Below are 27,535 nucleotides of genomic sequence, written 5' to 3' on the forward strand. Positions count from 1 at the left end.
ATACTTCCTTTAGCATGTTAGCACCCTGTAGCAACAAAGTTGATGAATTAGATGTGCATGATTGCCTCAATACATTTAAGAACTTTGTGAAAATAGCAGGTACATGAAAAAAGTGATAAATAAAGAATGAAGCCATTTCTTGCTTTCACTGCTTTGAATCCCAAGCAGCAGTCTTTTTTTGTCTTTTTTTTTTTTTTTCTTCCCCCCAGAGGAGCCTTTCCCTTCTTTTTTGAACATTCATTTGAAATCTTTGCAGTGTGCCTGTATATAAAAAAAAAAAATAATAAAAATGGAACATTTACACAATACGCCAGTCACCCATCCTGTCATTTTCCACATCCCCATTGTAATTATTTGAAATCCTTATGCTTGAAGATGAATTTTTCTCCCTCCCAACCCAAATTCTATTTTCAGAGTAGACTTGTAATTGTGTGTTTGTTAATATAGCTGTCTGTTGCCATGAACAAAGTGAGGTCACTTTTATTACAGCTTTGCCACATGGCTAAGGACTATAAAACATCTAGCACTTACTTGAATGCATGATTTTTTCGTTTATATTGTTTTATTTTGTTCTACTGTCAATCCAAACGATATCAAGGGTAAATAACTGACATGAACTAACTCATATTTTGATAGTCTGGAATTATTCCTAGTGTTACAGTTTGTATGTGACTTTTGTATTTAATATTCAATGCTCAGATGTTCTCTGTTTTAGACTTGGCAATAGTTTTCCTGGAAGTAAATTGAGATTTAAGGTGTATGAAGCATTTTAAAAATATCTTATTTATCTGACTAAATGTTATTTGCTAAGAAAAATTTAATCTGACTACGGATTATTATAGCATTGTATTGTATTATTGTAGTATCCAGTGCTCAAAATATTTATATTTATGCACTTTTAAAACTTCAGTAGAGCCCATACAGATCACTGTAATTTGTTTAATCAATGCACCATCACTGCTAAGGTTTATACTGCCATTACAGTTTCTTCTAACTGTGGTGGTTTTGTCTGTCTGTCTTAAACTCTTAGAATATTTTTTTAGAGTTTTCATGTCCCAGAATGGATGAGCAAATTGAAAACATGAGGCAGATTCCTAATCAGAACTGTCATGGCTACGCTGAAGTCAGCAAGTTATGTCAGTGTGGCTGTAACAATTCAGAGCAGTCGAAGGTTCAGCTAAGAACATCTATACATCTTCAGTGCTTTACATCCTTAATAAACACGTTATTTACAACTTGAAACTAACAGTTTCAACAAGGCTGAAGATAAACATAGAATCACCAACAGGAGCGTGGAGAGAATAGGAGATTTATAATACTAATGGTAATTTTTGGAAAAGCTATTTCAGGCATTCCAGCCCCAAAACCAGCAGCATTAGAAAACATGAAAAAATACATATAATTCACACCAGATGTATTTAGTTGATTTCTGTCATGACAGGATTTCTCCAGTTGCTATAAAGCAGGTATTTTCTCTGAAGCCATCTTACACCTCTTTTGGTTTTGCCCCGTAATAACATTCCTTTTATGTGATAATAATGTGAGAAAAAAATATTTGGTTGCATGCTGAATAAAAAGACAGTGAAGACCAAGGATATAGGTGCCTTACCCTGATCATCCTGTTATGGAAAAAAGAAAATATTTAAATAGAAATATATTTTAAAAGAACAGCACAGAATTAATAAGCCATGTGGAGATAAGTTTTGCTATGTTATGTAGGTTTTGTGAGTGTATAAACTACATTCACATTTTGTCAAGGTACCAGAAAAGCTGGACTAAGCGATTCCAGATGAATGGAGAATTCAGCAGTTCAAGGGTTCCAGGGCAAAAACTGAAACAGCAAAAGGTGAAACTATGCCTAGCATTTAGGGAGTACGTTAATCTGGGTGTATTTGCTGCAGTCTCTCTCTCCTCTCAACAGGCTGCTTCTGCCTTAGCAGAAGTCACATCTTCACTGGCTCCATAGAGAGTTCAAATTCCCTTCTCCTTGGTTTCAGCGCAGACGTAAGACATGTTACGCACATTACAACTGCACATAAAAATCAAGCTGGGAGATCTTACAGAGTGATCTGAAATCTAGCAGATCACATTGCCAGCTTTTTGTTTGTGTATCAACTCAGGAAATAAATTCTGCTGAAGATTGCACTTAAGCATAATTGAACACATGCTTAATTTTAAATATTTGTCCAGGAGATTTTAAAAATCAGTATCTTACTTTCTGAGAATTTCTTTTCCACAGATTTTACAGGATTACCAGGTGAGGCAAACACCACCAGTCTGCCAGCAGTCAACATCATCCTAGCTCACTCTGCAGTTAGAATTAGGTTTACTACCATGACACTGGAAAATACTGACAATATAACACAAGGAAGAAATCTTTACTATTAATGCTGTTCTGTTTGGTGTCTTTTTGCTGACTATTTACTTTATAATTCTGTCAAAGCAGCATGCAGAGCACTGGGCTGTAAATTAAGGAGGGATTCAGTAGAGTCCAGGCCTTTAACTCATTGTCTGATGATGACCGGCATACTTAAAAAGTCTGCTGGCTTAAAATTAATGGGGTTTTCTGTTTTAAAGTGTTTTAAAAATTATAAATGGAAAATTCCATGCAGGGACAGGCTAGTATTAGCAGTAATGATTTATCCATTATGTCTATTTTGACATCTGATAGCCAAAACACCACAATGAACAGATGGTTCAGATTTGCCTGTCATCAAGGAATGTCTTCACAGCCTGGCAGAGAACAAAATGCATTGTTATCATTATCTGATATTTTTACAATGCATAGAGTGTACTTGCAAGTAAAAGCTGAACACTTTTTATTCTAACACAATAAATACACCTGCACAGAAACTGTTAAGTCTTTGGCAGGTATGAATAATAATCTTAAAACCATTTAGAATAGGTGTAAATCTCCTAGCTATATGCCTGATGTTTGTTTCCTCATTAGCAAAAATGATTTGAAAGGCAGATGTTCTTCTTGAAAATCTGAGCTACACCTCTAAACTCCCATATTGTTTGTACCTACAGATGAAATTAGAACTTCCTCCTATTGTCTTTGTCGTACGTCCCATCGTCCCTAACTGACGCATATTGTATAGTCTACTCATTTCAAACAAGGCTATAGCATTTTCAAGATGAAACTGTTTCTAAAACTAAAAAATGGCCAAAATCCAAAGATTATTATCGCCTCATCCAATGCTTGCAATGTTGCATGAGAGAATTTTCCGTATTAGAGGCATACTTTCTGTGGTCTTTTCTTTGATTTCACGCTAATAAGAGATGTTATTGTGGCATGTTATCATTGAGACTGACTTGTAAATGATCTTTAAATTAAATTCTTTTAAGAAGGACATTGTGATTTAATGGCTATGACTTGATTGGAATGTTTTTAAGCATCATTATGGCTCAAGATCTTGTATATTATATATTACATTCTGATCTTGGCATTCAAAGAAATCTCATGAGAAAATAATTATGTAAAGTTTGGGATGAAGTCAGTGAATGTCCCAGCTTTTTACTTAAGGTATCAATTTTTTAACAGAGCATGTGTAGTAATATTGAAATTGCTAGCTAGCTCTACTCTAACCATGTACATTCAACTCTTACTTTGTCATAAACAAAATATTTTCTTTTTTTTTTAAATAATCATGCTAATTGCCAGGAAACAGGAATACTTGGGTGTATGGAAATTTTACAAATCAAATGAGAGTGAGAAGGCCAGATGTATGTAGAATAGCTAAGTTTTAATTGAGGATTGTTCAAGCATTCTCTCTACCTTTGTAATACCAAAATAAGGAAGTAGCCAAAACAATTGAGATTGACATATTTTATACTAAAGGGAAATTGCTTTTTTATGAACCATAGAATTAATCTGTGGAGTTTATTGCCATAGCTGTGTCAGAATATAGTACATTCTTTTTTCTCAAAACTAGATTAGACATTTATATGTACAAAATAATATTTGCAATTACATTTTATATGCAGGATAAAAATGATCACAGTTACAACCTTTCTTTTATAGGTTATCAAACAATCACTAATTCAATAATTCCAAGAGTTATGGGAGAGGGAACTTAGTTCTTGGAGATGTTACTCCATAATTATCAATAATGCAATTTCATGGACTTTTCTCTTTGATGTTATAAAATAGAAGAAGGAGTCACACAGTGGTATTATAAATGTGTACACCTAGAGATCTGAGTATTTTCTTTTTCTTTTCTTCATTTCATGAACAATGTACAGATTATATGATCAGTTTGTGGTTATATTCCAAGTATTGATGATAGGAATAACAAATACATGCCTTTGTGAGAACAGCTTATCTAAGTCCTGGAATAAATTGCCCAGGTAGGTTGTAGAGCCTAACTCATTAGAGATAATCAAAAACCATCTAGACAAGGTCCTGGGCAACTGGCTCTATGTGGCCTTACATCAGTGGAGGGTTGAACAGGGTCACCTCCAGAGGTCCCTTCCAACCACAACCTTCCTGTGATTCTGCAATTCTGTAAGACAAGTAGTCCAGCAGTTCTAATTTCTAAAGTTCTATCTAGCAGTAACAACGGCTTCTTTTGTCCTCTACAGCTATTTTCTTTAGTCTACTTCTAATAAACTTTTGCTTGTCACAGGTTTTGTTGATATAGACACTTTTCTTTTTTCTGCCATGCAAAAAATCATCATGAAAGGATTCTGAAATGTAGAACTATATTAATGGTTGAGAATCAGTTTGGTGTTTTTTTCCCCAGGATTTAGACATGTTAAGTCTAATGAAAAGAAGCAATTGTATTTAATTTTAATTGTATTCTCCATTCCTTTTCAGGGTGCGCAATGATTTTGATGTGCTTACAAACCGATTGATTGGCAGCCATGGCTACTGTACTCAGGTAAGTTAAGCATCTGGTCTTTGGGGTGTCATATGGCTCTGCATGCAGAGCTGTGAAGTGACCTTTGGGAAGAGATGGTATTTTTTATTTTAAGCTCCTTGTGCTTTTCCTTTTTCCCCATAATGCCAAGCACCTTCACCCTTTATTTTTCTTTCCATGTGTTTTCTTGTCTTAGCTTTCAGACCCTCTGCTTTTTTGCCTGATCTTATGGTCCACGTGTGTCTGTATCTGTGTATGCATGTTCTCATACTCTTCTCATCTGCTTCTTTTGAACTCCTTACTTGATCTTAGTGCTGGGATAGCGCTGAGACTGCAAATTCTGTTTCCTCCCTGCTGTTTCAGAAAGGTGGCTGAGGTTGCATGTCTGATCATACAGCTGCTCCATAAACGGTCACTGCCCAGCTGACTGAGCTGATGCTGACAGAAGCTAACTGGTACTTCAAACTGGAGACACTGACTTATAGGTGTGTCTCAAAGACATGGTGCTTGAAAATAAGCAGTCTGAATTGCTGTTTGACAGTTAGGACCACAACTTCATGTAGTCTAAATTCCAGTTTGTGTCCTGGACCAAATGTGTCCCTGGCTCTAGGCCTGTGGAGGCACCCACAGAGTTGGAAATACTTTGCCTTGGACACATAAGTGGAATGTAGATCCCAAAATTCTGGGACATGGATTCCCCCAAAGCTGTGACATGGACAATAGTATAGTCTGAATCTGGTCCACAGATATTAAATGTATTTTATTAAATTGTATTTAATTTTAATTGTATTGCCATTTTGGCTGAAAAAGGCAAACTTCATGTTCTTCTCTTATATTGTGGTTACACAGTGATTTCTCAAGAAAGTGGTGGAACACCACTGGTGGATTAGAAGTCCTAAAAACATCCGTGAAAACCTGTAAATTTTTGGGAGTCTTTCAGAAGAAACATGGGGCTTTAAATGTGTGTGGTATTTTTTAAAATCATACAAGTCCAAACTGGCAATACCAATGTTATTCATCTTTGGGCATGGGCATTTGGACTATTTTCGCTGGAAACTTCTTTCTTGTTATTTCCCCTCATGTTTCTTGACATATGTTATTTATTAATAGTTAGCTGGTTGATTGCTGTAGCGCACAGTCTGCTGCGAGATATTGTTACATGCTGATTCAACGTAGCTGGCCCTTGTGGGATCTTATGCTAAGCAAAATGTCTGGTGTCTCTGTTGCTTGAACGTTACATGCACTCGCATGTGTACATGCACACACACACCTCCTTTCACACATATTTAGCTTCTGACACACCCATACTCCTAGTTCAATTGGAGAAGAAATAATCAACAACCTGCTACAGTAAGTATACTAGTGATATGAACCAGATGTGATGCTATATGGGTGACTGTCTTACTGAATGAGATTAAATGCATCCAGAAAAAAAAATATTAACAAATCTTGTCCAACATGCAAAATACATCACTGAGCACATGCAGAAATATCAGATAGTACTGTACCGACTTTTAATTGACGCAATTCATGTAGTTGTTTTCATTGTATAAAAAAAAGGAAAAAAATTATTTAATTTAAAAAAACCCCAATCTTAATATGAGAAGGTTGAGAGTTGGATGTAAGAGTAAATTGATTATCAGCAGTTTGCCTCTGGAAAGATGAACACTGAAAACTCTGCTAATATTTCCTCATTTTACTTTGGAAGTAGACTTTAACCAAAATATCTTGAAAAAAAATTATAAACAATCTTAATCCTAACCCTAAACTTAAACCCACCACATAAGTTAAGGTTCTGGTACATGTGTAACTTTATCAGTCCTGAATCAATCTTGTATTGATGTCTGGTAACGACAAGACGTTTAACTGCTGTTTGTTTTTGCTTTGGATTTTTTAAACATGTCACAAACAGGAATTGGTGAACTTGCTTTTGACTGGCAAAGCTGTGTCCAATGTTTTCAATGACGTGATAGAGCTGGACTCTGGAAATGGCAATATCACAATTTTGAAAGGTATCACAAGCCGCAGTGATATTGGTTTGCTGTCTCTCTTCGAGCACTATGATGTTTGTCAGGTATGCTTTCCATTCTTCTGATTTTAATTAAAAAGGACGCAAATTTAAAATTGGCTTGGGGCGAGTGTAGCAGCTTAGAAATTATGGGCTTGATTCAGTAGCTCACTCAGAGGCATCTAGTGCTGGTTTAAATGCCCCAAGGCAGAGCATGGTCTCCCTTCCGGATGCAGGTTCTGTGTCACGACTGCCACCCCTTGGTAAATGACTTGGTTAGTCTACAGCACCTAAAATCTTACATGCCTGGGTGGTTTTCTAACAGATCTCCTGAAGTGGGAGTCATTTTACAGACTAACACACTTCTATTTAAGGGGCTATTGTATAGATCTGTATGCGTGAACTAGGACCTGCTCAGTGCAGTCTGTGGAGGTGAAAGCTGTTCAGCTGACTAAACATAATTATGTAGTCTAGGCTGAGCTGAACAAGTTCCCCTGACTGTATTCACTAGATCTCCACTTACTATAGTGGAGTTGAGACACGCAGCTCATAATTGGAAACCTATGTGTTAGTCAGGTGTATGTAAGCAACTGAATCTGGAGTTGAAACTCACCCTAAGTATTTGGTTTTCCATGAGTTCCTGTGTGATGGGAAGCTAGACTGAATACTCCATGCTGTAAGGGTGATCATATTGTATTAGCAGTAAAAAAAAACCACCAATAGATAATTAAAATAGTTGTCAATATAATGGGACCATTCCCTTTAACATGTCTTTGAAAATAGTACTTTAACTGCAGTCATCACGAAAATTAAGAGATAGATTAAAAGTTTCAAAGAACATTTGTTTTATGTTAAACAGACAATCTTGTGTTTGACGCAAGGATGCATTTTGAGATTCTCTTGCTTGTGTTAGGTGCTGGATTAGATAATTGTAACAGTCCCATCTGGATTTGCAGTCAGTGCCTCTATAAAAATTAAAAATATAAAAGTGATGAGCAAAGAATTTGTTTGTACTGATGTAATATAAATGTGCGACTGAAAACAAAGCTTGATTTTAACTGTTACTCAGCTAAAGTCAGTTACATTTTCCTAGTACTGACAAATTATATTTTTTTGTTATTTTAATTAACACAATCCTTTACATTATTCACAAGATTATAATGAGGCTTAAATTCAGGCAAAACAGCATATCAGTGTATCCAAATCAGATTACTTCAGAACAAACTGGACTAAAAATAAATTAGCTTCTGTGTCTAGTTCAAGCTCCTTGCCCTTTTCAATAAACACTGTAACATTTAAAACCTAAAAAAAGAAAAAATTAAAAAAAAAAAAGGTTAGGCACCACTGTAGCATTTTTTCCATTTTCTAGTGAGGAAAATGACTTCTAAGTAGCAAAATGGTGAGGTCAGTGCAGGTAAGAGCTATTTCTTTCCCATCTGCCCTCTAAAAATAAAATAAAAGTTACCCAGCGAATCAGACACTCTCTTCCACTTGCTCTGCAAATTACATGGTGAAGGGGGGCTGTTTCTGCTACTGCTGTGCTCTTCACTGGGAGCTGGACTCATGACCAGTGATCTGTTTTCCAAGCCAGTGACTCTTAATCAGTTACAGAAACTCTAGTAGATGTAGTTTCCGTTTTCTCCCGTCTACACTAGTTAGGCATCTGATGCGAATTGTCTTGCTTTTTATTAAGAACATCTGCAAGCGCTCTCCATTTTGGTTTGTCTCAGCACACGCTGCAATGCCTGCCTTAGGACTAGGACAAAAGTCAGATTCTGGCCTCAAGTCTGCGGAGTCTCCACTGTGGCTTCAGGATGAGGGGCCAGATTCTGCTTTTGGTTAAAAAGGCGTAAGTTTAGAACAGTTTAGAAAAAAATAAATGTCACTGATAGTTTGCAGTAGTGGAACTGAGAATAGCATTTGGCTGTAACGCTTTCAAACTGACTCTTTCCTTCCTCTCAGTGTTTCAGTAAGTGGATTCAGCATCCAATTACATTGTGGCTATGAGGATGGTAACTGAAACCAGTCATGGAAAAGGACTGTCATTTTTGGTTGTTTGGGGTTTGGTGGGGGTTTTTTGTTCGTTTTTTGTTTTGTTTTCAGGAGTAAGAAAATCCTGAGCATGATATACGTATGGTGAATCATAGACATTAGAGATGGAAAACTCCCTTTGGGTCATATCCAGCCAATCTCTCAGAGGATAATTCAGGGCATTTTTATGTCCTCTTGTATAGTAGGCTTTCTTTTAAAATCTGTGTCTGTGAAGTTCCTGCCTTTTTGTTCAGATAGCCATTTTTTAGGATCGTAGTGTGTATAACTGTGGTCTTACCTTTTTTCTCAGGTCTTTTTTTTTTTCTTTCTCTCATGCTTTAAAACATGAGAAAGTGCAAATACAGATTTACAAATACAGGCACTTGTGAATGTGGAGATTTTAATATCTACTACACAGCTTGTGCTTTGGATATACTAATATTAAATCTGACTGTTCATTTACTTAGTTTCCTCTGATTATCATTTTTACTTGTAATCTAACCTGCCCCCTAAACAATTAATCCCCATCCGCTAGACATTTGCAAGCTGATGTAACAGTTCCTCCCTTTTTCATCAGTACATCCTGTCCAAAGCTTATTTTTATTGCTCTCTTCTAGACTTCTTCCAACTTACCAACACATTTAGGAAGGATATGCAAGATTCCAGGCTAGATGCAGTAAATCTGCATGGAGAAAGATTTCTATACCATTTTATCTCCCTTATCTAATATATGGAATACTTGTATATAATTCACAATTTCCTTGCCATGTCTTCTGAGCTGAAAATATCATGAGGGCATGAGGATGGAATTAATCCTTTTGCCAAACTTCAGCAGTAGCAAAGCAAAACAAAATGATCAGTCGGTTTTTCTCCAGAGATTGCCTGAAGAATCCATCTGTTGCTGATCCATTAATCTCTTTCAGTGGATCATGCTGGATGTGTTATCTCTGCTGATTAGAAAAATGTGGGCTTCATGTAATTTGTCTGGAATTGTTAATGTCTAATCATCACTCTTAGTCCTAATGTATCACCAGACTCCGTATATTTTTGTAATGCAATTACTTGTTGCAAATTGTTTCACAGTGACAGGTGGATTCATTCAATCTATTTCATATGCAAACATTTAGTTTTGTAATGAGATTCTGTATTTTATTGCAAAAAAACCTAAAAGCCCAATTCTGTTACTTTTTGGTAAGCAAGTTACACATCTTTGGATTTCTTTTCTTTGTGCTAAGCCCAGATTTAAGCTATATTGATTCCATCTCATCTTACACATTTAACTAAGAAGCCTAACTTCAGATTTTAGGTTTCCTGGGATTTCTTTAGATCTCTTAAAGCAATAGGAACATTTTCAAAAGCTGGTCAGTCCACATACAATTGGTGCCAGCTTTCCTGTTTGCTGGGCTGCAGCACGCAGCAGTTCAGCAGTAGTGTCTTTTCTGCATCGGGGACAAGACCTCAGAGAAAGGGGTGAGGCACAGAAGTGGGCAAGGCCAAATACAGAAGTCATTAGTGAAAAAGTCCCTGCATTTGGGTCGGAGTCTTTGGCCTAAATGTCATGTTAAGATTGCAGGTGAAAAAACTTTGAGTGATAAAATGCTCTTTAAAACTAATTGTGACATTAAAAGTAGAAACAGATGCTCATCATATTTATACCAGCTCACTTAAGAGACTAACAGCAAAACCAGGGAAAACTAATCTGCATTCTCATCTGAAAAATTTAAAATACACTACTACTAATGGTAATAATTATCATTATTATGATTAATAATGTTAACAATAATAATATCTAGCATTTGTGTGTCATTTCCTATGGATAGATTTGTGCTTTGCAAAAGAGGCAAGTATAATTTCCATTTTACAGGGCAGGGGTAACAGAGAAACAAATGTCGAAGTGCTTATCCCAGTAAGTTATCCACTAAGCTAGTGGCTGAATTGGGAGGAGAGTACAGGTCTTCTGAATCTCTCATTCTAAAGCTAGTATGGTATTGGCTGATGGAACTGGCTATCCTTCTGAAATGCTTTTTGAAACCACTTCAGTAATGTGCTACTGTACATGAAGTGTTGGAAGTATTCAACGTTACTTGCCTCTTTTGAACCTTGACTCTGATTCCTCTTTGTCTTCAACTGATTCCTGCTTTTAACCTGTCCTGCTATAGTAGTTAAACCTCCTGTCAGCTGACCTTCCAAACTCACCCTACTCTGACTCTTGACAATGTCCAAGCCTGCTTGAGCTGTCAGCATTTCAAAAGACTGATGCTTTTTAGTTTTTGCATTTCTGAAAATGATGAGAGAATGTGGCATTGACAAAGATGTTATGCTCATTTTTGCTGTTTCTTTTCAAAAGGAGAGAGAAACATAAATAAACAATTTTTTTCATTAAAATTCCACAGATGGGAAATATTATCTTTGGTCCTTTTGATGAAACCAGCACACCCTGTGCTATAACAAGACCTACTTGAATTATTAAATTCAGCACACATGCTCTGTCTTCTGGCACCTCACCTGTTTATTTGTCCTGTGGAACGTCCTTCCTATAACCTTCTTTGCTGGGAAATATGTCTGCTAAACAGGCGCCTTTCTCAGTCAGATGGACTGGATTCAAGCCAGGTCATTGGTGGGGCTGTGGAGGGGACGAGTTAGAAAGAGGTTTAACCATCTTGTTTAAGAAACCAACAACAAAAATATACATGTGCAAAACAGAAACTGATGGTTGGTTTTAATTTTTCACTTATTTTTCAGTAATGGGTATACGGTAGATATTGTGCCCTGTAGACGCGTTCGGCAAGGGGCCCTGCTATTTCTGTAAGACATTTGTGAGCGCCAATGTGGGCAAAACCATGTGATACGTATGAGTTTGACTGAAACAAAGCTGACAAAGCATTGGCCATTTAAAAAGTCTGTTCTTCATTCCTCATTTTTACATCTTCCTTTCTAGCCTGGAACTGAAATTTTCCTTAATGAAGTCCTGTTGTCCTCCTACTTATCCATGGACAGTTATTTTCCCAGAGGCCAGTCACTGTTGCTGGGATATTGGCATTGATTTCTTGTCAATGTCCTTCCAAATAAAATAAAATAAAATCACAGAGTATTTATTTAAGACAGTAAGAATAACAAACCCCACATGTTTAAAAGAGTTCTGAATGTTTTGCATACAGACAAAACAGAAAATGATAAGTCAAATACTTTCCACATGTCTCTCTAGACTGTAAATAGCTGCATTTGGATCTGGATTTATCTCATCTACCTTTGGGTCCTTTATAGTCTGAAATTGCTTCAGGTAAGAGGCTAGCCAACTCCTTTTATAGCTGGTGAACAGGCGCATCTAAATTTCTGACAATACCCATTTCTTCCTTGTTCAATTTTACAGATAGCCAAAGCCTAGGGGCCAACTGAGGTTAGAGGGCTTAGAAATAAATGCTGAAGAATTAAGTGGACTGAATCTTAACCTATCTTTGTCATTGCAATGAAGTAACTTACTGAAGTGAATTATAAACTCCTTCATGTGTATTAAAGGAATGGCAAAATACTGAAGCCTGAGTGAGGGTCTGAATCTCCCTCAGCATTTATTCACTTGATGGGACATACCAGAAAAGCAGCAGAATGGGACAAGGATAAAGAAAAGTTCCTGAGGCTACCTGGCACCCTGACATCTATTTCCGTTGCCACAACTGTTATGTTCTTTTGTGTTGTGGCAGAAAAAGAGAACTTTAGTCAAAAGCCAGTGCTTTCCAGGAGTCTTTGTCCTGGGATTGAACACATCACTTTCTATTCTTCTTCATTAATGTTGTCCTTTCTCCCCCCCAAATTCTTTATCAGAAAGATTTCCTCTTCTACAACGAAAAGGATTCAAAGCTGCAGAGAAATTATGTAGGGCTTGCACATAGCAGTACTGGGTTTTACTACAATTTATAAATATCTAGCTAAAAACTCTTCAATTTCTGTCTAACCTGGCATACTCATGAAGTTATGCATACTCTGAACGTCAGATCTTGTGAACATTAGTTTTGTTTTTCTTAATCTGATAGAAAGCAAGTACATATCAATGGCAATAACATTCTCCTCACAATGTCCTTTCACTATATGCAAATGTAATAGCAGTGTGGCTGACCTGGTGTTCTAACACTGCTGGTCGAGTAAGTGAACTGAGTCAGTGGTGTTCTTGATCACCCAAGACCTTTTGCAAGGGTATCTGTTTTTACAGAATTGACACTTTGGTCTTAACACTGTTGGAACATCGTTTAATATTAATTCAGCAAAGGTCATTGCAATTTTGAGGAAAAAATGTTGACAGAAGAAATATGCTGTGGACTGTAACCATGAAAGCTTTGTCTAATTATCCTTTTGTCTATCAATTCTATTGCATTCAGTACAGCTAGCAATTACACAATTTGACAGAACGCAGACCTTTGTGGAATTGTGTGTGGGTTTCAGTACTGCACTGTATGATTACTTTGGAATATAAGCATCTATAACTGTTGTATTCAGGCAAACAAATATAAAGCAAGAAATGACTGAATATTATCTCAATTTTTTTAAAAAAAAAGTCCCACAAGCAAAGAAGTGAAATTATATTCAGTGATAACAAAACTAGAGAAAAATACCATCACATTAGCCATATCCAGTGACCCTCCTTGGTTTTGATATCATCTTCTCTTCTTCTTTGAATCATAGCCACTGTGTAGGAGTGATAACCTCATGCTTGTTTCTGTTCAAGGTAAATTGTGTAATGGAGTCACAGAAACACATAATCTAGGTTATATTTCTTGTTTGTTTCTTTTGTTGTACACATGGCAAAAGATAGCCCGGTTCAATAAGCAAATAAAAACTGAATGGCGAAGTATCATACACTCATTCCAGCAGATATACTGGAATAATTCTCCAGTAATAAGTGTTTGTCTGTAGATAATTTCACCATTGTGTGAATACACATTAAAGTCAGATGTGGAAAAAGACCGTTCATAGTGTTGAAAATGAGCCCTTTAAAGGTGCTTGCTTTTGAGAAGTTGACATTTTCCAAAGATGAAAATTGTGTTCCTGAAAGTTATGAGCGTTCTTGCAGGATTTGTAAGGGAGAGGATTAGGGTTAGTGAAGTCTCCATAGGAACTGAAAACATACAGCATGAAAAGGCACCTAATTCATTCCTCCCCTCCCACCTTTTTTTTTTTTTTTTTTTTTTTTTTTTTTTGGCTATACAGGATTCATGAGCATCTTTGAAAACAAATATTTTGAATAGTAATGCGTTGCTACTCTTCAATGCATTATGATACTGCAAGCAGGAAAAAAAAATTATGTTTTGCAAAGTAGAAATACAGCCATTGAGCCCTTAATAAAAATAATAATATTTAGTAACATAGATTGAAGTCACATATTCCTGATTAGCCTTTGGAAGTCAGAGCCAGCATTACAGTCATAGAGCTGCATACAACAGCTGGAAAGAAAAGCCCCATTCTCTGGCAAGCACTTGCTGGATGACACACACTCTGACTGAGTTTAAGGGGTTTCCTAAAGATTCTGTACACTGAGTATTCATGCGTGTTCTTCCCTGTCCTGCTTCAAGGCCCTGTTATATTCCAGGCCAGGAATATCATTCCCTATAATATTCCAGCCTGGCCATGCAATTGAAGAAGCACTCACCACTCACCAGATGGACCAGTTAAATGAGGGCATACTTTTAGTCCACTCAATAAATAATGCTTGAAGAGGCAGGCAAAGGAATCCTCACAATAAGAATTGTCCTTACTTTGTCAGTAGCATGGTTTCGTATAATAAGTTGTAGAAAAAAATCTAGACATGTTTTGGGGAATGACATGGAAGAGGACAGTTCCTTATATGAAGTCTAGACAAAGTAACATGTTTGGGGAGAGGAAGAAATTTTCACCTTATGGATAAAACCTATTTCATGCTGCTTGACCTTAAAACTGGAGTGTAGGAGTAACGTGAGGTATCTGGAGAGCCAGAAGTCCCTGGAAGGTTGATGGTAGTGGGACAGAGTGGCCAGTTTTGGGGAGAAGTAAACCTGCAGTCCTGCAGTGACCGGCCAACAGCTGGAACACAACTAGATGTTAAAGGCAGCAGCTAATCCTCAACTACTGTAACTGATGTAACTGAAATGAAGACTTCTCCCTTCATAGGGGAGATGAGGATTTGACCTGCAATGTTTTTGAGTTCTCCTTATTGTCTTAAAGTTCATGACCTTGTCTTCTTGTGCAAGCATTGTACTTGAAAACTATACATATTTGGAAAATGTTCCTATGGACCTTACTCATCTGAAGGGTTTGTCCTGAGTTCAATAGGACTGTTCATGTGAGTAAGAGCTGGGGTGAATGTGCGCTTTGAAGCAGTTCTGTATCTCTCTAATCTTGTTTTGTCAAATGTTGTTTGATGAAACTTAGAAGTTACTTCAGCAGACGTATGTAGGAAGACATATTTTTAGGAGAAGACTGGTTGTTCCTTTTAGGCTTTGATCTATCTGCATATTAAAATATGCATGTTTGTGAGAATGAACCTTTTCATCCATATCCCTCTAATTTGCCATCTTTTGTTACATCTGTGTATTTCCCTTCTTGATAAGTCCTGTTATGAGTATTTTTGTAAGCCTGTAAAAAAATGTCTTTACTTTTAAGCCAAGAGTTTACATAAAAAACAAAAGCTGTTGTATAAAAGGCTGTTTTAAATAGATATTAGCAAAGTAATGAGTCAGGGAACAGTTACTTAATTAGCTGGAGACTTGTTATCTAACATAAGAAGACATTCCTATTGGGAAAGAAAATTGATTTTGTGCTCATATAAAACTTCAGATATAAATTCTAAATCTCAATAATAAAAAAACCACACACACTCCTTATCACTTAGGATGCTGTTTAGATTTTTAATTACAACAGCATATATGTTGGCTTCTGCCTCTTAGCAGTATATTCGATGACGTTTGCACCTGTGTGCTCAAGGTGAAGAACTGTAGAAGCTGTATCTGCAAATCTGTATCTAGAAAACATATAAGAATTATTCTTTTTAAAGTCTTCCAGTTTCCACTATCACCCACTGCTTATGCTGAAGCATAATTTAAATCCCATAGTGGTAAAGTTAAAGGTAGCAACAAGCAGACATGGTTTCTGTAGATTGTATCACTTACCATATTACTGTGCAAACCTCTTCAAAACTACCTTAGCCTCTAAACTAGCAATGTGTCTTTGATCCATGTGTCTGTATTAAACAGATAGAAACTGATTCTGTATTTCTATGCAAATATATTTGCAGACTTGTGTGCCATTCCTTGTTTTGCATAGCCATAGTATACCAGCTACGCAACATCTGTTTAGCAAAGGATACATAAAATCAGGGGTAAAATAAAGATGGTTATACACAGTGTCCTGCACAGTAGTGATTCTGTCTACTGTAATAGTAATAAGCAGAGCTGTCATCAGAAGCATTCCACTCAAAGCAAAAGTTTTATGTTATTTTTTAGTTTGTCTGAGCAAATTATTGATGATACAAACCCCAACAATACAATGAGGGGAAAACCAGCATTATTTGGAACTTAGAATACAGCTTTCAATGACAGGACTATAGCTAATAATACATATTTGTTGTAGCTGAATATTAAAATCCTAGCTAGAAAAAATAAGGTTTCTTTGCTACATTAAGCAATCTAATCACCATTTTTACTCTTATTTACTACTGAAGGGGCTAATATCATTAACTGATACTGCAGCTTTACAGCAGCAGCATGCGATAGGGATATGGTGTCTGTCTCAGAACACATTAGTGTGAGGTGACAAAAATACTGTAAGATACTCACTGACTTCATGAGATGCAGGAAATTTCCATGACTCATTTTATGGCAGCATATATTAAGTTTGAAAAACATGGATAACAACCCCCCAAGCATTAAAGCATAAAGATATATATATCTGCCTTAAAACATGAATTCCATGAGAAATAATAAATATGAGCCTAAATATATATAAAACTAGCCTCAATCCTTTGCTGGACTTGAACCTTAAAGACTATGGAGTGACACATCAGAAAAAAATGTTTAAACTGATAAGTGGATACATGTATGGATAAAAGCAGTTACTCACAAATCCAAAGAATTGCTGCAGTATACCTCATTTTAAATAGCTGGTAGATTTAAGGATAATATTTTCAATTCATTATTTTCAGTTGAACAAAATAGAGCAGACTATTTCAGTTGCAAGGGATCTACAAAAATCATCTAGTCCAAGTGCCAGATCCATTCAGTGCTCACCAAAAGATAAAGCATGTTGTTAAAGGCATTTTCCAAATGCTTTTTAAATGCTAACAGGCTTGGGGCATTGACCACCTCTGCAGAAAGCCTGTTCCAGTGTTTGACAACCCTGTCAATAAAGAAATGCTTCCTGATGTCCAGTCTAAACCTCCCCTGGTGCAGCTTTGAAGTATTCCCATGCATCCTATGGCTCTCCTCGGGAAGCTGTAGAGAGTAATGAGGTTGCCCCTCAGCCTCCTTTTCTCCAAATGAGACAAGCCCAACATCCTTCTCATAGAATGTTCCCCCATTGTTCCCAGATTAAAGCTCTTGAGTATTCCAGTTTAAAGCATCTTACCTATGAAAATACTTTATATTCAATTTCATACAGAATACTTATGGTATTTAGAAATAAGTATTCTTTCAAACTTTCAAAAGGAAGGCAAAGGCTTAGAAAAGACAACTGTTACAGAAATCATTGGGTTTTTTCAGATGAGAATATTTCATCTTTAAGAATAATGAATTGAAAGAAGTGCTTCTGTTATTGCTTCCTTCTAGTAGCTGAAAATATTTTACATACCTGGACTGTGAAGCTAGAAGAAGGAGCTAAACTGTATTTAATTTTTAATCCAGGAGAAGATTTTAGGCTCAGTTTAGCTGCCCACACAAGGTTGTTTTCATGTCATCTGAGATCCTATGAAATCTCTTGCCTGGCTTCCAGGTACTGTTGCATAAAAGCACGGTCTCCCATTGATCTCGTGTAGTGTTCCTGACCTAAACTCACTTTAGTTTTATAGCTGTTGCAAAGCTCAGGTTTTCTTTTGGTTCTGATCATCTGGGATATGATCTTTTTGATATAAAGATACTACAGCTGGATTTCATTACCTGTCTATAACTCAAGGCCAGATACTTGTTTTATATATTCCATGATTTACCAGAGCTATCCTGGTCTGCTTCACCAGAAGTACATAATAAGCCTTTATTAATATTTTCAGACTATAATAAATAGGTAATCTTCAACATCTCATGTTTTCCACAGAGAATTGTTTCTCCCCCTGCGCCCGGTGATGTTCTAATTTTTTATATCTTTCTTTTAGGTTGGTTGTTACTTGAAGACCCCTAAGTACCCAATTTGGTTGGTATGCAGTGAAAGCCACTTCAGTGTGCTTTTCTGTTTGGAAAAGGATTTACTAGGTGACTGGAAAACAGAGCAGAGATTTGATCTATATTATTACGATGGCTTGGCCAACCAGGAAGAAGAAATACGTTTAACAGTTGGTATGTACAACTCAGTAACTCTGTGTTTCATCTCTGGTGGTGATATCATCACATCAGAAAGAATCATCCAAAAATACGGACAATGATGGTTTCAGGCATTAAAGATTATTAGTATGTCTATTCCCTAGTTTCTGTGATTAGTTTTGGTGATTAATTGGAAATTAGATTTCGCAGGGGAATTTTGAGGATAAGCTCTTGAAAGGGTTAAGCGTGAGCATGTGCTACTTTATACAGACTAGTAAATCAGTGACACTGATTTCCAAGGAACAGATTGTGATCTGGCCTATTCATGCTCCCAGGACTATAAACCATATTTAACTACTCCCATTCTCCATCACATCTTCTCACATCATTTCTACAGGCAGAAGGTGCAAGTCTCCTGTTCCTCAACCCTACATACCTGGACTAAAATGAGCAGAGAGGGTGAGGAAGCATGAAATCCTTGTCTCCAAACCCAGCTATTTCAGAAAACAGCAGTGATCTGCTAACAAAATCTAGTCTCATAACTGCTTGTAAGCATACCTGGAAACACAAGCATGCAAAAGATCTTGCCAAATTATGCAGCTGTTTTTACAGCAGTTATCTATTTCTCCAGCTGGAAGGCATTCAGATGAGAAGTTTTCTGATGCTTAGAAAGCTCCTACTTATTGCCATATTAAGATATTCTTGACCGCTAAATTCCTATTTGCTAATAATATTCTAATCTTTTGTTATCTTTCCTTCAATATGTTTATACAATCTAATCAAATTCCTTCTCAGTCTTAAGAAGCCACTCTATTGTCGTCCAGTCTTTAAAAATCAGCTGTCTGTATTCCTTGTTTGCATCTATATTCTGGCTCTTGGACAGGATGAGTTATACATGAGTGTTGTATGTTCTAATTGAGCCCATGTGGCAAAGCTGTTTGTATGGTGGGAGTGCTGGGTGCTTTGGCATCTCACAAGATTTGGTAATGAATTCAATAGTCTTTCTGCCTGTTATTTATCCTCTTGTTTTAATTAAAATCCCTGTTATTCTATTGTAGTGATCACATTATATACTATCTCAAAAAAATGTCTAACCTTTACAGGACTATAGTTGCCAACTGGTTCCCACATGGGCTGTCCCAGCTAAAAGATTCTTTGTAAGTGATACCGTTGATATAGTTCAGCATAGGAGAGACTGAGACACATTTTTTCCTGTTATGTTGTGTCTTGTAACATACAGTCCAAAACAAGTGTCTTTCTCTGTCTTTTCATCATTAATAAATCAGGAACATTTGCAAAATCTATAGCTACCAAGCACTCAGATCCCTGGATGAGAAAGTGCTCAGAGTATGTATGAATTTTTCACTTTACTGCTCAACCTGTCACGGAATATCTGCATAATTCTCCTCAAAGCCTAAACAATGATAGGTAGATATCTTCTTCTTGTAGCTATAGCCTCTTCCAGCAGTGTGTCCTAGTAAATCTTTTGTTATCTGTGAAATACTGCAAAACGATGTAAATTGCAAATAATTTCATCATTCCAGGGAAATGCTGTCCCAGTTCTGGCTGTACAGTAGTAATCTTTTGTTAGGTCTGGAGAAAGACTGAAATAACATCCAAAAGGAAACATTGATCATACATCTAAACCTTGCATGCAGTACCAGATGGAAATATCAGAATGCTAAGTGTTACTGGTATTTCCATCGTGGAAATATCAACAAGCTATGATGGTTAGGCGTGTTACCTAGAGATATGACGTAAAGTCCTGGGTGCTGCACAGCCATATCTCACTGGTGCTGCATAGCAAAATTGTTTGCTTTTGACTAGCAGGAAAGTGAATTCCTTGAAATAGGAATCTTGTTTATAATTAGGAAAATCACAATCAGAGTCACATTTCAGGAAATCTTGATATTACAGTGGGAAAGAAAGGTGAAAAAAGCCAGAAAGTAAGAGTAGAATTACATTTTGGGGGTAATAACAATTGCTACTTTATATTGAGAATTTGCCCTGCTTCTCAAGCTCATAACCATTTGCCAAAATGTACACAAGAAATATGGAGTTCCTTCCTAAAAGCAGGCAATTCCTGCTGGTGAATTCAACATACTATCCTACACAGATAAAGTCTCTTTAATCCTTTCCATTGGGGCAGAAATTTCTGACAGACAAAGCAAGCAAACCAGTGTATCTAAATTAATAACCCTCTGCATTTTGCTCATCTTTTTTTTGTCAGATTTTTAGGGACTGGGTGGAGATTCCATGGTTTTTGTTATATGTCACAGAGAGTACTTGCATGAAAGAGTGCATTGCACAGTTCATAGAGATACCACTCATCCTTTCTAATATGTGCTATGTTAACATTTACAATATGATGTCTCCAAGTGAACATTCGGGGAACTTTTGTACAATCTGTTTTAATAAATCCTTCTTATATCTCATTGGTGCATACTTTCAAGTCAGTACCCTGTTAAAGATGTTTTCAAAAAGCAGCTGAATAATTGCTAGGAAGAATGTAACTGAATTTCTCAGAATATTCTTACAGAGTCATAGACACTATCCGCAGCCCCTTTGCAGATCCCACAGAAGGTAGCACTAGCAATGAAATTAGCAGAGGTTCAAACACTGGAGGCGGCTTCTAGGGAAGGCTGGTATGTTGATTACAGCTCTCTTCCAGAACAGTTTTATCGCAGTTAAGATGAGATTGTTCAATGTGCAAAAGTCTTCTGGAAAGGTGACTAATACACCATGGCTTCTGGTGACTAATACATCCTAAGGTTGCCATTTAAATTATGAGCAGTATTTCTTCTCTCAGTGATTGTTCAGATTCCACTCTTTTGAATCCGTGCTCATCATATCTCCTGAATAGCAAGTTTGTCTGTAACTGCTGGCACTCAGATTCTCACTACAATTAGCTTAGAATTTAAGTGAAGATACAAGAGATCGTATCCATATCCTTCTTGCTGTTGGTGACTCCAAGATGGAAGAGCATAACTTCAATATTGCTTATGCCAAATGAGTTGTATAAAACACTTTAATGCACTTTGTTAATGAATTAACTTGGCTAAATGTCCCTTGCCTGCCCATGAAAGATACACCTTAGTGATACTTTTTTTCCTATTCCTTTGTATGAAAAGCCTCCATTCAAACCTCTGGGTTGGAAGAATTCAAGTCTAAAAATGACAAAATTCAGCAAGTTGGCAATGAAGAGGAAAGGCAGCCATCCCATATGCTGTCCTGCTACCAGTAGTATGGTCAGGACAGTGGCTGTTGCTTCTCACTCTGTGAGAAGACCCAGAACATCAGTATCAAGAATACCTAGAGGGGTCCAAATACTCTTGGAAGCTTCTAACGAACCATTATAAACTCTTCAGTATTAGGATGAGGCCCTTTGAAACTTAAAAGATTCCTCTAGGTTCCTGAGGATCTAGGAGAAAACTGCCAGTACTTTATGTACTTTTAAATACTGTCTTTTTCCTACTGCTGCAGCCCTTACAGCCATTCAGTTTTCTTCATGTTTTTGTACTGACAAGATCAAGAAGCAAGGGAGAGCCAGGTTCTCTCTATGACATGAGAAAGCCAGATATAACTGAGATTAGGAGCTGTGAATGTAAGAGCAATTGCCTCCCATCCTGTCTACATCAGTCTCACTGAAGCAGACCCATATCCTACACCCTGTCTTGGCATCGTTTGTTGCTTGCAACCTACCCATTGGCTGGATGACAGACAGAAAAGAAGAAAAAGAAAAAACCCTAGTCTGCTGCAGTTTAAAATGTTTCACTCCAAAACAGGAAACAGCTGAGCAGACTGACATCCAAGCTGGTTGCAGGATGTTTTCTCCCTGGGAAGTTCAGCGACTACTTTCACTGTTGACAGATCCAGTGTCTGAGACACTGACCTCTCTGTTTTCCCTGGAACAGTGCAATTGCCTCTCCGTCCCAAAGGAATGCTCGCAGCCTGTGGTAGCTCTCTTATAGCCAACACAACATTGTCTTCTCCCATCTCCGTGTTACTTGCTCAACAGTCAAGGGACAATCTTCTTTTCCAGGGTGAAAGAAAACCCAGTTTGGACTGGATTTGGAGTTTCCTATTCAAGTGTAAGACTACTGCCATCCTTAGTAGTTGAGTAATGAAAATTGCTTTCTTAGTAATTACGACATCAATTGCAAAATAAAAACCTCATGACAGCCCTCCATAATATTCTTTCATCTAATCCATGTTTTTTCCTGAAACCATCTCTACATTAATAACCTAACCTCGGTCAGGGCGTGAGTCTGAACACTGTTCCACTATCATCCTTACTGTTAAGTAGTCAGTACAATCCTGGACAAATTTCTGGCCCAGAATAACTAACACTGGGCACAGTCTGGGGCTCATTCGCCACAGCATTTGCATTCAGACATGCCCTTTCAGCCTTTAGCCTGCCATCACACGACGAGGCAGCAGACTGATAGCTGAAAGAGTTCAAGAGATGACAAAGCAGTGAGTGCCACTGCCCACTCTAAGGTCAGCTATACAGTCCATGCTGTTTGCAAAGAGCCATGGCCGTGGGGTCTGCTCTGGGCATTCCTGGCCCTGTCTGGGGCCGCTCTGTTCAGATAGTGTAAACGAGGGCATGAAATGGCATTCAAATGCCAGCAGGGCTCACCTTCCAGGGTGTTTCAGTCCAAAGTAGATATGTGCCTATTGTGGGCTAAGAGGTTTATGGTATGAGTGGAAGTCCTTCGCTTCCATGGGTGGAGTTTCTAGAAGCTACTGCAGTATTCTATATGAATAGAAAAATGGTGCAGCCGCTAATAATGTCTAATATGTCTCTGCAGACACAACTCAGATGTGCGCTGAAGATAAAGAAAACGATCTTACTCCTCCACTTGAGCACTGTATTAGGACAAAGTAAGTGAAACTACAGTTTTTCATACAGATATATTCAGTTTTTTGCATAAATAATACATGTAAGGCTGGAGTGCGGTAAAAAAATATTGCAGCAAGTAACCTTGCAAAATTACTGCTTAAAAATCAGAAAGAATCTGAATAGGCCAAGCTGTGATAATATGTAGTATACATTTAATTGTGTGTTATTGTAGTTAACATCAAACTGGCTGAGATGTTCACTTCATTCTTAGAGGAAATCTTATTACATCACAAGAATTGACTGAGCCTAATTCAGTTTGAGATCACAACTTGATTTCAATAGATCTAAATTTAGATTCCCAAGGGTGATTGATTCCTCTTGTAGGGGTATAATGAGAAAAGGAGAAAATTTCTTCCAATTTCATCAGTCTTTTCTGAAAAATATAATTGCACTGGGTTACTTGGGTACCACTTTTGATGCGTGAAGCCCTGTGCTCAATGGTCTTAGCTTTCTCAAACTTTCCATGTGTCTATGGGCAGCACAGAGTTTCTCAAGATCACAAAACACTGTGTCTTGTGAAGTCATTCTTGACAGTTCTCAGGTCATATTCTCTACTTAAATACAAGGCTAGTTCCTGTCATGTTAGGATTTTCATGGCCATTTTGAGGTCTATATGTTATTAAATGATGGACTTATAAGCAATTTATCCAAGTCATACTGAAGTTAACGAGAACATTTTCAGTTTAGTTAGACATGAAAGAAGCAAAATGAAGAAATTTAACTGGGTAGAAAAATCAGCTTTATATCAACTCCATCAGCATGACTTTGAAAGCTGCTATCTGAGTATCTTTGGAGCAAGAAGTAAAAGCCTCATTGTCAAAGACCGTAACATTTGTTAAATCGGCAAGCCAAGCAGCTTCATATTTCTCTTGTAATTTCCCTCCTCTCCTTGCCACAATTTATCCTGTAATAAAACAGAAAGAAAAAGAAAAAGAAAAAAAAAGACAATGGCTGCCAAACAGTGTGTTCGTGTAGGGCTGCCATTATAAAGTTACAGAAAAGTAGAAGAGGCATCCTGTGACGTGACAGCAGTGACATTAGTTGGGCTTCCCGCACATACAGATTGTATTGATTCCTTGGATCCAGTGACACATAAGCATGACTACAAACCAAAATAAATAATATATAGCCTCAGAAACCCACACGGTGGGGGTGAATAATGCATGCAATGACTTAAAGTTATCTTAGAACATCTTCCATTGCTGGCATTGTATCAAAGTTATACAGTTTTCACAATGGTGATGTTTGTTTATTTTAAATTCCCTGCTTTAATCTACTGGAGAAGTAAATTACCAGAAAATTCCAGTATCAATTTATTTTGTTTGTACCATTCTCAGGACTGTCTGATTTACCCTGATCAGTCTGGCTCCTTGTTTTCAGTGCTATCCATTTGCTTTGAGGGTATTTATTTTAGCATGGCCTTGCTGCTAAAGGTTTTTCATGTTATATTTTTCCTTTTTGTTCTAAGAACTTTTTCTTCCAATTATGAAGCAGCACATAAGGAAAAGTAAAAACAAACCAAACTAACCAATATTTTAACAAATTGGGAGATAAGAAAGAAATGTTTTCTATCATACAATTATGGAAAACACTCCTCAACTTAATTTTAAGTACAGCAAGCAAAGATCCATTACTTATTTTGACCAAGCATTCATGTTGAATCTTCTTATCAATGAACTTATTTTGATGATTTCTCATCAAAAAATGCAGGAAAATTTCTCAGGAAGTATCGATAATTTCCTAGTCTGAACAATCGAAACTGAGAAGACTCACTGTTGTTTCCAAATGTTTACTGGGGTTTTTCCTTCTCATTCACATGACCCAGTTCTGTTTTAATCCATGAAAAGCCTTAGCCATTGTTTACCCCAATACCTGAACACCATCATCCTGTAATGCATAGAGTTATATGCCTAACATCTGTCTGCTGTTTGTTCTCTTATCCCTCCCAAAGGGAAAACTGCATATTTAATAGACTGTTTCTGTATTTAGTTTTTTTCATTGTTATTATTATTATCAGGGAAGGGTTGTTTTCCTTCTACAGGAGGAGGAGGCTCATGTTTTTAGTTCTTATTCTATAAAATGTTAGATAAGCAAGATCTGAGTTTAAAACAGGTAACATTTCAGATGGCTGGCATGGCTAGTCACCCACAGGTATCACTTTAACCTGCCGGCTCCCAGCACAAGAGTCCGTACAAGTACATGCGCTTTTATTGTGGCTTTCAGCCCTAGACATCTGTAGAAGCAGTGAGATTCTGACCAAGGGATGTCTGGAATGTACATCCCTGGGTTGTTTGGGAGATGCCATGCAGACATCTTATCCCATTCTTCTATGAATATTCTTCTATCTCAATCACGATCCTTGGCATCTCCCTGCACTGGCGGAAATAACATCTGTTAGCCCTGCCTGAGGGGAATAAACCTTTGATCTGATATTATAATCTGAATTCAGTGGTATATTTTCTTAACCCTCTAGCATCAGCTTTCCTCTGTGGTGGTGAGGCTGCATGATATATTAGTTTATCTGTTTGGCTTTGAAGTGACACATCCGGTGGAAATTTAGTGGATAAGAGGAGAGCATGGGCATTTCATCCCAAATTGTTGGTGTCCTCTAAAACAATACCAAATTATTAATACAAGAGAGAGTCTCTAAATGTTATTCCAGACTGATCATTCTTCAGTGCCTGAACCAGTTCCTCTTGGGTTCCCATTAACTCCAGGACCCTTGGGTAAGGTTGTAGTTGAACCAGATGGGTCAAATGTAGTTTTCATTTTGCTAATCTGATAAATTATAACTGAATCAGCAGTTATTTTTTGAAATATGAAATTGAAATATGAAAAAAAAAATTGAATTTTTTTGAAATAAATGAAAAATCAGCTTCCATTTGAATTACATTGTGGCAGGATAGTTTGAGGAAATGATCATGCTGCATTGCCTGGATGGTTTTCTTTTGGTCTGTAAATAAAAGACATGTTCAGCACCTGTGAGTGATGCTCCTCACTATTTGACACCTTTTCTTGTGAAGATTCAGTAGGTGAAAAAAGTTATGAACTTTTTTTTTAAAAAAAAAACAAACTTTTTTTGCTCCATAGGAGCAAACATCCAAAGACTCCTTTTTGGTCTACAAATGGCTCAGCAGATATGGTTTGAAAATAAACAAAGACAGTAAGGCTTGTTATGAAAGTTACCCTGAGTCCTGCTTCAATATATCGTTTTCTGCTTAAGATCTTTAATTACCCTTATAAGATGGAAGGTGGTGCCTTGGAAAGGTTGTACACAAGATAAGGGATGATTTGATGCCATTACCTGAAAAATCCGATGGGGACAGAAAGTGTTGTTCTACTCCCCACTTACATTTGGTTCTTCTGGGGGTGGAAAACTGGCAGGGACAGTTCTCACCACAGGCAAATGCCAGACTAAGTCGAATATACCCAACTAGAACATATTCTGCTTTTAGCTTCAGATGTGGGGCATCACTGCTATGTATTCTTACCAAGTCCTGGGATGAGGACTTAGTCTGTCTGATTTTTTTTAATTTTTATTTTCTCAGCAAAATAAAAAAAAAAAGGAAAGAAAAAATTCACAACAGCCCTCAGATGGTCACTTCCTTTGATACTTTGCAGTGAATACAGCATAAATTCAGCCTTTGGTTTAGTTTTACACTTAACTGATTTTAGTCAGGGAAGGGACTGAGCTGCCATACCCTTGCTGACACATTCTTTCCCCAGTGGCAGAAAGAATGTGGCAGTCTGGCAACTCACTGTTGTCCCCCCCCCCCCGCCCCCCCCCCCCCCCCCCCCCCCGAGTCTTACTACTGTTGCACATGTACTCTGAGACAGATTTTCAAAACAGATATAAATACTTGATGCTGGGAATGCACCAGTTTAGTTCTCAGAAGATGTAGCCCATGAACTTGCGAACATGAGAAATGCCACAGACAAGGGTGCAATTCATGCAGCGAATGACTGGCTGTACAGTAAGTTGACTCAGTTCAGCACAGTGAGGTCACTGGAGAGCATCACCCTGCTTTCACCAAGTCTTTGTTCAGATCTTTGTCTTCTGCCATGATTTGAAGACACATTTGGCAACAAATGCAGGACTGATAGCTTCTTTGTATTCAGTGTTGGTCACATTCCTGGAGTAGCAGCCAGTACAGAGACAGGAACTAAAAATGTGGGGCTTGTGCACACGTGTGTGGAACATTGTTCGCGGTATATATCTTTAGTGTTTTTCTAAAGAAGGCATGAGGGCAGAAAAAAA

At 37.3% G+C, this 27,535-nt stretch overlaps 1 protein-coding gene across 1 annotated transcript in view; it reads left to right on the forward strand.

The window, feature by feature from the left end:
• The window catches only part of MINDY4 (MINDY lysine 48 deubiquitinase 4), an 82,423-nt gene that overhangs the window by 50,724 nt on the left and 4,164 nt on the right, over positions 1-27,535 (forward strand). The window contains exons 14-17 of the mRNA XM_005240965.3: positions 4,820-4,883; positions 6,775-6,936; positions 18,227-18,407; positions 23,186-23,258. Of these exons, the coding sequence (XP_005241022.1) occupies positions 4,820-4,883; positions 6,775-6,936; positions 18,227-18,407; positions 23,186-23,258 (480 nt within the window). The remainder of the gene's footprint in view (positions 1-4,819; positions 4,884-6,774; positions 6,937-18,226; positions 18,408-23,185; positions 23,259-27,535) is intronic.

This window comes from Falco peregrinus, chromosome 5 (genome assembly GCF_023634155.1).
Source record: "Falco peregrinus isolate bFalPer1 chromosome 5, bFalPer1.pri, whole genome shotgun sequence".
Taxonomy (NCBI): Eukaryota; Metazoa; Chordata; class Aves; order Falconiformes; family Falconidae; genus Falco; species Falco peregrinus.